The sequence below is a fragment of the Gallus gallus genome, chromosome 1 (assembly GCF_016699485.2).
Source record: "Gallus gallus isolate bGalGal1 chromosome 1, bGalGal1.mat.broiler.GRCg7b, whole genome shotgun sequence".
Lineage (NCBI taxonomy): Eukaryota > Metazoa > Chordata > Aves > Galliformes > Phasianidae > Gallus > Gallus gallus.
In genome coordinates, this window is record NC_052532.1 from 27,388,203 (window position 1) to 27,400,821 (window position 12,619).

Genomic DNA, 12,619 nt, shown 5'->3' on the forward strand with positions numbered 1-12,619 from the left:
TTTTGTTCCGAATGTTACTTTAGCGTGCAACTTTATGTATTGCAATCATGCATTCAGTATTTATGTATTCAGTTCCCAGCGTAAGTCAGGGCTGAAGAAAGCACGTTTTTCATTTGGCATTATGCTATTTACAGTACCAGACAGTTCTTTGCAATGTTCCAAAGTCCTTCTGGCATTTTATGATGACAGAATGAAGAGCAGACATACTAGGCAGTAGGTATTTTGTTAAAATATGAATACAAAAGTTAGAGCACTGTCAGCATTTTAAAATCAACAAGGAGCCTTCAGCAAAACGTTAAATAGCCCAAGTAAGGGTAGATGGGTGTATTTTTGGGGTGGGTTAATATTTATAGAGAAAGAAACATCACATTTCAGTCCTGTCAGTTTTTTTCTTTATTGAAGAAATATATATATATTAAAAAGAGCATGTTGGATGGTCTACCAAATGTATAATGGAACTAAACATTATATTGAATGTCTTTCGTTTGTGATAAATATATTTAGTATCTACTACATTTCATTGTAAAATTCAATTTTATTGCAGAATTTTTACAAGACTGAACTGAACAAAGAAGAGATGTATATTCGCTATATTCATAAGCTCTATGACCTACATCTGAAAGCACAAAACTTTACAGGTAACTAAATGCAAACTAGAAAAGATATTTAGGACTGGCCTGTGATTTGCAAACCTTCAATGTGTATGTGCAGTGCAGAATATAATAAACTCAGGTCGAGTTTTCTTGCTCAATTAGTCTCTCTCAGAGTTGTAGGGCTTCTTTAAGCCCTACAACTCTGCTACTTTCTGTGTTTGTTGAAACAATGACTGATGCACACTAGCAATATATGTCATGAGTTGTTCTTCAGCCAAGAGGAGTAAAGCTTAGGTGAGGTGTATGTGAATCAGTTTGGTGGTGTGAATCTTTGCATATCGCATTTGCAGTACTGTTGTCCTGTATTTTTCAACATGAATTTGGTACCAGGGCTGACAATTATCATTTAAATGGAAAAATAAGAAGATAAGTGCATGGTTGCTATTTATACAATAAAAGGGGCACTTCATCTGAGTGACTGTTACGAAGAATAGCTGGAATGGATAAAATCAGTATCTCTTTAAATTAAACAGTCTTTGGTTGCCAAAATACTCAAGTGACCTTGTAATACCTCTGTCCATTTCCCAGTGATTGCAACAGCAACTGCATGCATTCAGAGTCTCTGCAGATTCTTTTCATTCTTAAAAGTAGATTTCTTGGCTAGTGGGCACTAGTAAACGGGCTATGGGTACCTACTGGCACTGAATTTCTTAGGATCCATAAGAAAGGTCCTGAACTTGGAATTTTTACAGTCCCTTTTCTATTCATGGGTTTAAAGTCTAAACTAGATTGCAGGGTATATTAAGGAGAGGTTTTTCATTTCCTCATGTGACCTGGCAGTAGTGAATCACAGGAGAGTTTTGATTATCAAGCACTACTATAAAAAAGTCAGCTGGCTTTTTTACCAAATTATTAATTTCCTGATCTTATATAACAGATGTTAGCAACTCTTTAAGCAATGCTGCATTCCCTTTAGAAATTGACTGCAAATATGTATCCAATTTTCTTTCAGCAGTGATATGAACCTTTTCATTTTGTTTTGTCATCCATTCTAATATTAATGGTATTTTGCTTACATTTTTTCTCCAGGATTTTGTTATATTTCCTGTGTATCTATTATTAGCATGCATGATTTCTGCATTCTTTGCCATGGTAGATTCCATGACTCCATTATTTTTTTGCTGTGAGAGACTTAAGGAAGAATTGGCTCACACCCATGGTTAGAAGCAGTCTCTCCACTTGAAAATAGACTTATGTAGTCCGTTACATTGCTTATCAATCAGTGACAACATACAGATCTTTTGTGAATTGACTCAATTGAAGTACCTTAGAAAAGAAGTCTGCTACTTCAGTAGCGTTCCTGTACATTGTACCATTAGTTTGCTGACTGCAAAGTTTCATTCTAGGGATGAAGTCAGCTTACTTAAAATATTTCTTCTCTCCTTTCACAGTATGATTTACAGGACTGTTTCTAATGCTTCTTAATTCTCTGTGAATAAAAAACTCCTTTTTTTAGAAAATAAAAATCCTGGCTAAGAACTTGGGTGGCAGGTTAGAAAGGAAGGGTCATGGTGAGCTATTCTGACATCTATTTATGCTCTGCTGTTTTTCTTTCTTTCATTTTTGAATGATTGTTACCAACTTCATGGATATTTTCTTAATTGTTATGTAAACGTGCTGCATGTTCTTGCTACAAAACTGTGGCTTGAAACTTGGAAAAAGTACATTACCAGTCAAGCAGTCTGAAAGCTGTGTGATGTCAGAATAAAGACTGTGCAACTTCAAGTGGTCCCCCTTCCACATACGTGTTGTAATGCAGCATTGCTTTACACCATACTTAGCATTTTATGACATTTGGATTCAAAGCACAGTTTCCCACATCTTCTTCAGTGACGGCTTTTCATCCACATATTATTAGGCTAGATGTATAAGAGGAACACTATTAGAAAAAAAAATCCCTGTATAGCCTGGTTAACATCATCTGACTTAGAGGAATGTACACAGAAGAGTCAGAAGTAGGATACAGTTTTCTGGGGCAAGTTCACCTACCTCAGCATATCAAATCTGCAATAAAAGAAGTCTAGTAGGCGACTTAAAAACTTCCAAAATCATCACTACCACCTGTTTTATTTCTTCAAATACATCAGTTTTCTTTCCAAAATGTGTATCTCAGTAAGAGTATTCACATTACCACCTACTTTCTTTGTGTTTTGCTTGCTTGGTGTTCCTATGTATTGTGGTGTAATTTGTCTTGCAGAGGCTGCCTACACACTCTTGCTGTACGATGAGCTGTTGGAGTGGTCTGATCGGCCCTTGAGAGAATTTCTAAACTACCCCATGCAAACAGAGTGGCAACGTAAAGAGTATCTCCATCTGACAATCATTCAAAACTTTGATAGGGGAAAGGTAAAATAGTCTTATTTTTTCTGAATAAATCTAGGAAGGATAGTGAATTCACTCGATGACTTACTTCCAGTTTTGCATTTTCTAATATAGAGGGGAAGTATTTGTCACTGCCTGATTAAGCAGTTACTTAGCGACACAGTGGGTTCTTTCTAATTCTGTTTGTATCCTAGAAATCTCCCACACTTAAATGTGAGAATAATTTCCACTTGTGTAGCAATTCTCTTTGCAAGTGTCGAAGGACTTTTTAAAAGATGGTATAATTTCTCCCCATTTTAAAGGTGGTGAAAATGAGCCCTACAGCAAAATAACCTTATTCAATTTGCTGAGTGACCAAGTGAGGAATAACATTCCAAGCATCTGAATTATAAGATCTATGTTTGCATCTCCTAAACTGTGATGTGTCATATTGAATATCAATTGCAGAATTTCTAAAAGGAGAAGTTTTTTGGGAGGTCACAGTTCATTGTCATCTCTGAGAATGCTTATTCTGAATTATGCAAAAGCAATTATCCTATAGTTTAAGATTTTATATACCCTTTGTGTGATTATTTATCTCAGGGACAAACAGGCAATTCATTGCAATTTTGCATAGATAGTATAATATCCAGGTAAGCCTTGGAAATGTTTTTAAAGTGATGTTGATGATCATTTTTTTCAAGAATATTCTCTGGTCAGTTAATAGTTTAAATCATATTATGCAATAAAATATTCCAAACAACAAAAATTATGCAGGATGTTAAGAAGAACAGATCTTTAAAAAGTGAAAATCCTACCCATTTGAATCAGTCTTATAAGTATTATCAAAAGAGATAATTACCTATATCTTATGCTGTGATTGTCCTGTCAGAATCATGTATTAAATAAGTCTCCAAACAGATCCATCAAATAATTCATCAATATTACTTAACAGCTATCTGTATGTCTAATGAACAATATGTTCAGTTATTTTCACTTCCATACTGGAAGTATGACCTGGTGTAGAAAGAAGAGACTTCACTAATAAGTCACAAATTGTCAAACAGTTGTTGTGAAATTACTAAACATCTTTTACTTGCTTGCAGTGTTGGGAAAATGGCATTATTTTATGCAGGAAAATTGCTGAACAGTATGAAAGCTACTATGACTACAGAAACCTTAGCAAGATGAGGGTAACGTACCTAAGTACTTTTCATCAATCATAGATCAAAAAGCTTTTTTCATTTGGAATATAAAATGTTACCTGGAGACCTAAGTTTGCCATTGGGCAGCCCTTCATTTCCATTTGAAAGCTTTTTTTTTAAGCTTGTACTTGCTTTCTGTAACAGATTATAAAAAGAAGTGTAAGCTGAAGTGTAAGAAGAAGTGATCTTGCAGTGTTCATACCTGTGTAGCACTCCCTTTGTGTGCATGCTCATGCAAAAATACTGTATCTATCAATGCAGTTTTGTTGATTTCCTATTGTTTGCCCAGGGAATGTGCTCTGTGCAGTCCTTTGTTAGGAGCTGCAGCATATCTTTGCAGTTGTAATTGGAAACAAACAACTTGCAACAAATAACATACAACTTTGGTAATTTATGTATTGCATAAAAATGTAATCTGCTTAATTCATATAGCCAAAAGGGTTCTTCTATGACACAGTCATAATACAGTGACTATAATACTCCTTATGATCTGCTTACTTAATATATATATTTAGATAACGGCAGAATGCTGTAGGCAAGAACGAAAAATGACTGTCATCATATTAATAAAATAATTTGTTTATGCATGTTTAATTAATTGTACTTAATGTGTTCTGTGCTTGCATTAGTCAGTATCTTTCTACTATATCTGTGCCACCTGTTTTAACCCAAAAAGGAGGGCTTTGGGATTTCTTGTAGCAGTATAAACTCAGCAGTTACTGATATCGCATACGCATTAAATATCTGTTTACATTACCTGAAATGGCATAGATGCTTTTTTCTTCATAGCATTAAAAAAAAATATGAAAAGGAATTTTTTGGTGAAATCTCATAATTAGAAAAAAAGACCGACATAAAGATGATTTTGTGTTAATATTTTGAGTAAAATAAGCGGGATGTATTGATAAAAATGATATAATTACTATCATGAGGCTTTTCAAGAAACTCATGTTAGACACTGAAATCATTGGAAACTGCTATGATTTGAACATGACTGTTTTGAATATGGCTCCTTACTTTTACTCAGAGATGCACTGCAATTGCAGTACTCCAGAGCAGTGCATCTAAACACCTTGTGTTTTGTGACAACTTAAGGGAAAATTATGTTTTCAAAGAACACTAATTGCATTTCTTCTCAATCTCAACCAGATGATGGAAGCATCTTTGTATGATAAAATTATGGATCAACAGCGTTTGGAGCCAGAATTTTTCAGAGTTGGATTTTATGGGAAAAAGTTTCCATTCTTCTTGAGAGTAAGTGAATTGAAAATGAACCAAATTGGGTAATTCTGGGACTCGTGCTGTTTTTCATAATTACTTTCTCTACCTGAGAATTTGATCACACCATATGTAAGTCCTTCTATGAGAAGCGGGGAATTCTCTCTGATAAATGTAACATCCTCATGTTATCAGGGGCAAGAAAAGATTCTGTGTAACAGATAGACAAATGATAGGCTTCTAGAGTCCCACATAGGCTGAAGATTCTAGTTTGTGTTGGAAACCATACACCTGAACTATTCCACAAGTCACTGTCTTCTTTCCACGGTAGCTTGTTCCCATTGTGCTGTTTCTGCTGGTGGCTGCTCAGAAGGTTCAAAAGAAGTGTCATTTGGCAGTTGAACAATCAGTAATTTTGCATTTAAAGCATTACATTCTCAATCTCACTTTTTTTTACAGTGAGTTAGAAATTCAGCATGCTGACTTCCATTGTTTATTAGTATACTAAAGCTGACAAGATATATAAAGTTACTCTTGAACGTTAATCTTAGATTCTGAAGCTACCAAAGTGCCCTGGAAATTTTATTTTTGCTATTCTGTTCCCCTCTTCCACAGTCTGCAGTGGTTTGACTGCATTGACTGTCACCTTGGGAAGAGAACAGAATCCATCTTATTTGTGGAGCCGCTGCAGTCATAATCCAAGCTCCCCTTCCTGTAGTAATTCAAATGAGTGATGATGGAACCACCTCTGTGTGGGGGAGGCCTAAAAAGCCAAATTTTTCTTTGTGTCTGGGAAAGTTGCAAATTCCAAATCGTAAATATAGAATGAAAGTCTCCATTTGAATCCTTATACAAAAACAGTCTTGTGGGCACATACGTTTTGTTGTTGTCTGCATATATCTTCTGGAGAAGCCAATTTGAAATTGTTAATTAGAAAGGATATAATGCCTTCTGTTCCTAAAAACTGCTTCAACCAATACAGTAAAAGTACTGGAAAAAGTCTGTACAGGAGTGCTGTATTTTCAGATCTGTAAGTCTTTCACTGCTTATGCATCTGCAAAGAAATACTGATGCATTTTCCAAGTTAAACATACATGACACTATTAAACAACGGATTTATGCTTCTTGCACCAACAAGGAACATCTGAAAACTTCACTACATTAGATTTAATTTTTTGAGGGGAAAGCAGTTTGTAACTTTTTTAAACAGTCTGGTATATTTGCCATAGAAGGAATAAAGAATAAAGCTTCACAGTAAAGCTTTCAAGTTTTAATTTCTAGTTGCATATTAGCAGTATTGCAGTTGGTTTCTTACAGCACTTTCCATTGAAATCCAGGATCTCAGACTTCAGTGTTTCCTGTCCCTTGTCAAGATGCTATAAGGAAAACGACAATTTCTATCTAAATTTGCTTCAAGAAGAACACATTAGTAATGACTTTTGAGAGTTTTCTAACACAGATATAAAAACAAAGTTTATTTAACTAGTTCCAGCGGGTACTTCAGATCCAGAAAGCTCATGTTTGATGTATAACTTGTGTTGTGTCTGTGTTTGTGTTTCAGGAAAATAATGGTGCAACTTCATTGTGAGTGTCCATGTTGAAAGAAATAGGGTTTTCTTGTTCCTTATGGACTGTCAGTTGATTTCATAGTTTTAACTGTTTGTTGCATTATGTTTTCATTACATATTTTAAATAGTCTGCTATTTTAGGTTAACTACACAGTTTTTCCCTTCATATTTTTCAGATTTTTATTATTCATTTTACCAGACCTCTGAGTAAAACATCCTTTATACAGTAAATTTTCCTTCATCTAGATTTCTTATTTTCCTCATGGCCTCTTGATTCTTCTTTTTTCCTTCTTGATGATAAAATGATGTAAGAATTGCCCCTAAAGTGTATTTAAGACTGTGTGTTTAGATCTATCTAATGATACCCATTCATTTTTGCATAACGTGCTCTTGTTTTTTTTTTCATATTCTTCTCAGAATAAGGAATTCGTTTGCCGAGGACATGACTATGAAAGACTGGAGGCCTTCCAGCAGCGAATGTTGAATGAGTTCCCACATGCCATTGCTATGCAACATGCAAATCAACCAGATGAGACTATCTTTCAGGCAGAAGCGCAGTGTATCCACATAATCACAAGCCCGTGATACTTAGTTGTCTTTTATGCTTTTAAGAAATGTAGGTACCCCTATAACCAATTTCAATAACTATCAGCCCCCACTTAAATAAATGGTAGGTGAAAAATCCCCTGCAATTTGCCTCATACTCTGTTTTGTTCAGACTTATTTTCACATAATTGTTGGTTTTCTTTAAAAATTCCTTTATTATTAAGATTCTTTCTTCAACCAAAAGTGCTTGTGGAACTCTCATAGCTTTGATAATGGTACGTCAGTTCCAGTTACAGTAACTGAAGTTCTTACAATAAAATATAATGCTGGCATGGCATGACATCCAGTATATAAGAATATATTTAATTAAGTCCTTTTATTCCATGTACTATTCCATGTAAGTAGCTCTATTTCTCTCTCTCTCTCTCTCTCTCTCTTTTTTTTATAAGAGATTTCAACAAAATAATATAAAGAAATCCCAAATCATCAGAAATGTCTGAAGTTCATTTCCTAAGCATTTAATATTCTAGAAGCATTTAATGATACAAACTTTGAAAAGAATTTTTATTCTGTCATATCTCAGGAGGCAACGTGCTTTGCTAATTTCAGTGATGTCGAATAGCCTTAACTGTTTACATACAGACTTGCAGATCTATGCTGTGACACCAATCCCAGAAAATCAAGAAGTCCTGCAGAGAGATGGCATTCCAGATAACATCAAGAGTTTTTACAAAGTAAATCACATCTGGCGATTCCGATATGACAGGCCATTTCACAAAGGTACCAAGGACAAGGAGAATGAGTTCAAGGTAGAGTACCATGCACTTTCCCAAACTAATAGACATAAGGATTTATTTGAAACATCAATTACAGTTGTGTTATTGGACTGAGTGTGTTCTGATAAATTCTCTAAAGGAAACAGTCGGTCAAATTTGACTCTTTTACTCTTCATTTTAGTTAAAATTTCTGTAATAGTTATATAGGAGCTGAAAGGTCTTTTTGTACATGACGATAGGGGAGCAAAAAGTACCTGTTCATTTTTTACTTTGATGACGAATCGAAGGCAGAACTGCAGAGAGCAGAGCAGCCTCCTCCAGGGAAGCTAATAAGGCAGATGGGTAAACATTGCTAAGTTACTCTTCTATGGTATGGATAGGATTACCTAAAATTCCCTCTACTGAGAGCAGGGGAAAGGCAGTTTTGACTAAAATACAGTATAATGTTCCAATCCTGTGACATAAAAACTAAAAACTACTTCTGAACCTACAGCTTGTCTCAGAGAAGAGCAAAAGTCACTTCCCTAACATGTAAACAACTTCTGTTCCTCCTAATAAAAATGTCAGACTAGAAATTCATCTTACATTTTTTTCTGGTGCAATTTTAATTTTGATCCGCTAGAAATGTTTACATCCTGACCTGGAGCATTTTCTAATATTCAGACCCATAATAATGTCCTTACATGGCTGGAGAAAAGAACTGAAAGGGTAAAAAAATTGATAAAGCAAACCTGTTGTCCTCTAATTAAATATTAGGGCTTTAGTTTAATTGCATAGCTTGTATGTATTTTGTGTAAGATCTGTACTATGTGTTAAGTTAACCATTTACGTGACTGTCGTTTTATAAGACTCTTGCACTAAGTACTTAATAATATTACATTGGAGTATCTTATCATCCATGCATTTTGGAATCTCAAAATAGGACTTCACAGAGGAGAGCTCTGAGTTGGTCTGCTCTGAACTCACTCTCAGTTATTATCTAAGAAAGGAAATATTAAAATGCTAATTTAGTCATGAGTGACTTTTGGAGATGAGGGGACAATATATAATACAGAATAGCACCATGTGTGTAAGAGTAGAGAAGCAGCAGAAATTACTGCTTAGTAAAGAATCATAGAAAGTACTGAGAAATGTGAAAGTCATAGACTTCTGGGATGGACATTTCAATAGATTATTGGATATTAATACTTTTTTTTTTTAATGTATGCTGTTTGTTAAGTGGATGTATTTACAAAGAAAACTGTGAATAGTCAAGAAAATTCTAGAGGTAAATTAGGGAAGTAAATTGATTTTGTATATTGTAGAGCCTATGGGTGGAGAGAACTACACTGATCTTGGTGCAGAGTTTACCTGGAATCTCTCGCTGGTTTGAAGTGGAAAAACGTGAAGTAGTGAGTATGAGACTGATTGCAGTGTCTGTTGTGTTGCTTTACTTCTGCATCCATAGCTTATCGGAAAACAACCTTAAGATTAATTGCCAGATGTAATTTATTTATGCAAGTTTTGAAGCTGACTACAACAAAATTATTTACAAAGTATTTTGAGTTGGCCAGTTTCTTTTATCCTATAAAGTATTACGAAGAAACCATATTTATGGTTCATTTAAACAGGCAAGGAAAAAAGAAGCTGAGAACAATGATGGGCAGTCATAACCCGGTAAAAGATAATACTTATTGTGAACAAACTACTTCTTTCAGCATAAAATTTAATACTTAGAATATCTGTAGTTTAATGTGTCTTCCAGCATTCCTGAAATGTAAGTATTCTCTATTCCCTGTACTATAATAAATGCCGTGTAGGTATATCTCTGTTTCTACCTAGAGCTCTGTTGAAGTTATCAGTTCTCAGCATGGGCACAGAAGAATGCCTATGCAGATCTTGTAGGAATAGGGTCTAATGTAGCAATCTTTTACTGACACATTGTAATTTCTTCTCATTCCTTGTTTTATTTCTTAGAAAATCCTTAAATACTTTCCAAATGTATTCAAAGGAGTGCTTGTAGTATAAAGATCTGTAAAAAATCGGTCGCTTGTTGAGCCAGAGAACATAACATCTGTAATTTTTTCCCTTCCTATTGAATCTAATCTTAACAATAATCCCATTAATTATGGGGTTACTGTTGTAAAACTGAACTGTCTTTCAGAAAACCAAAAAAGTAAGTTAGTAAAAAATGAAAAAAAAAAAAAAAAATTGTGTGCAGCACAAGATTTTGTCAGTTGACTTCCACAAAGACCTTACTATGTTAATATGACCCCAAACTAACGATTCCGTGGAAATTGGAATATAGAAGAACCACCTCAGTTACTGTATTACCATTATAGTCACCATTTCCTACAGCTAGCTCTCATTTTTTTTTCTGGGCATGTACTGGGCCATGACTCAGATTTGTGCTTTAATATTTTGGTAAGTTATGCCAACTACAGGCCCTCTTCCCATCTCTCTGCTTTTTGCTTTTCCTGCAGTTCATGCCAACAGTGAGCAAAGCTTCCTCACACTCTGGAAGATAGGCACATCCTGTTCAGTGATTGCCCTTGACTGTAACTCGATTGTCATCAAAGCCTACATTGCAGCTTCTCATCCATACTATCTAGCTGTTGACTGTACTATACGTCGGGTATGGGAACTAGCTCACCCATACTTAAGCTTTGCTCTGTGTCCTTAAGTGCAATGAAGCACTCTCTGACCTCCCCCCTAATCAGTTGGAGTTACCAAGGTCAATTCACAAAAACTCCCAAATCCCAAGTTTCACCACATGCTGAAGCGTGTGTTTTGTAGCAGGTGCTGAGCAATCTCCCAAGGTCAGATAATTAACCTGCTAGAAAGGGTTCTTTGCCCTTGATTATGTGATGTCTCTCTGTTCAGATATTTTATAGTTGGAAAACAAATCTTTCTGTCCTATTACACTACAACATAGAATAATGTTATTCTCAAGTTTAGAATTCAATAAACAAAATTACCTTTAATATTGTTCATCTTTTAACTGATTTTCCTCACTCCCCTTTCAGGTGGAAATGAGTCCCCTTGAGAATGCCATTGAAGTCTTAGAAAATAAGAACCAACAACTGAGAACCCTGATCAGTCAGTGTCAAACTCGACAGATGCAAAACATTAACCCTCTCACAATGTGTCTAAATGGGGTCATTGATGCAGCAGTTAATGGTGGTGTTACTAGATACCAAGAGGTGAGCAATTTATTTTGTGTTTATTAAAAATCTGTTAGAAGACTATTTCTTTCTAATTATTTCTCTGAACTGATAAATTCTGTATGAATTGAGGACAGAAACTATTATAAAGTATACATTTAGTTACAGCTATATTGCAGTTCAGGTGTGAGCTGATGCTAAATATATATAGCTTTATGGAAACAACTGTTTGCTGCAGATAATCTCACAAACACACTCCAGTGATGAGAACATTCACATTCACCTTGTATTCTTTAGTGGTTAGTGCTTTTCTTTATCATGATCTTTCCTTAGAAGTAGTCAGTTCTAACTATATTGCTGTAATATGTACACACCCCAACCCAAGTAAGGAGACACTTCTGGCTGACCAGCATATTTCCTTTTGTGAGATGATGTTCTGATTTAAGAGAAATAGTTCATAATTACAAATATATTTATCTCATGGAGTCATTTTTCTATATCCTTATTCTTCTGCCTCTCTATCCTAGAGGAGAACTGTTTTCTGGAAAAATCTAGTGAGCTGTAACTGCTATACATGTAAAATATCCAAACTTCTATCTCAGTGCTAGATTTGTCCCCAGAAGCTGTGCCTGGTTATCATAATCTCTGAATCATTTTAAGAAAAGCTTAAATGTTTGGGATGATATATTTTCACAAAGTTATGTGAGATTTTGAAACAGCAATAAAAAGAAAGGAGGGCTATTTTTCTCATCCTAGCTTGATCTCCTAGTTTGTCACAGTAGTCTTTTGAAATACTTGAATTGGCTATGTGTGCCTTTTCCACTGCAAATTTCAAGTTGAATAACCACCCACTTGTCTTAAAAGCTGTAAAATTTGTTGTTCATTCAACAGAGGTAAATTTGATAAAGCTGCATTTAAGTTAAACTACAAGAGATTTGATTCTGCTGTAGTGTTAGAAACTGTCATTAATAATACAGCATTTATGAAAGCTGTGGGGCTAAGGTAAAACAATACCATGTTTGGTGTCTCCCAGCTGCCTTTAAGGAAAAAGGACAACAAAACTTATTTAGCAAAGCAATGTCAGAGCTATGTCTGGTTTGAATTAGCAGTATAGATGAGTTTCATCTGAGCTGGTCTCTGCACAGTTCTCCATTATTCGCGAGCGTATTGAAGGTTCCAACTCATTCCGTTCTTTTTACTGTTCTTAGC

At 35.1% G+C, this 12,619-nt stretch overlaps 1 protein-coding gene across 6 annotated transcripts in view; it reads left to right on the top strand.

Annotated features, from left to right (window-relative positions):
- Window positions 1-12,619, top strand: part of DOCK4 (dedicator of cytokinesis 4) — a 246,908-nt gene that overhangs the window by 213,481 nt on the left and 20,808 nt on the right. For all 6 annotated transcript variants that reach the window (XM_040651775.2, XM_004937544.4, XM_004937546.5 and 3 more), the window contains 8 exons: window positions 545-638; window positions 2,851-2,999; window positions 4,061-4,147; window positions 5,309-5,413; window positions 7,363-7,504; window positions 8,134-8,300; window positions 9,572-9,658; window positions 11,273-11,449. In XM_040651775.2, the coding sequence (XP_040507709.1) occupies window positions 545-638; window positions 2,851-2,999; window positions 4,061-4,147; window positions 5,309-5,413; window positions 7,363-7,504; window positions 8,134-8,300; window positions 9,572-9,658; window positions 11,273-11,449 (1,008 nt within the window). The remainder of the gene's footprint in view (window positions 1-544; window positions 639-2,850; window positions 3,000-4,060; window positions 4,148-5,308; window positions 5,414-7,362; window positions 7,505-8,133; window positions 8,301-9,571; window positions 9,659-11,272; window positions 11,450-12,619) is intronic.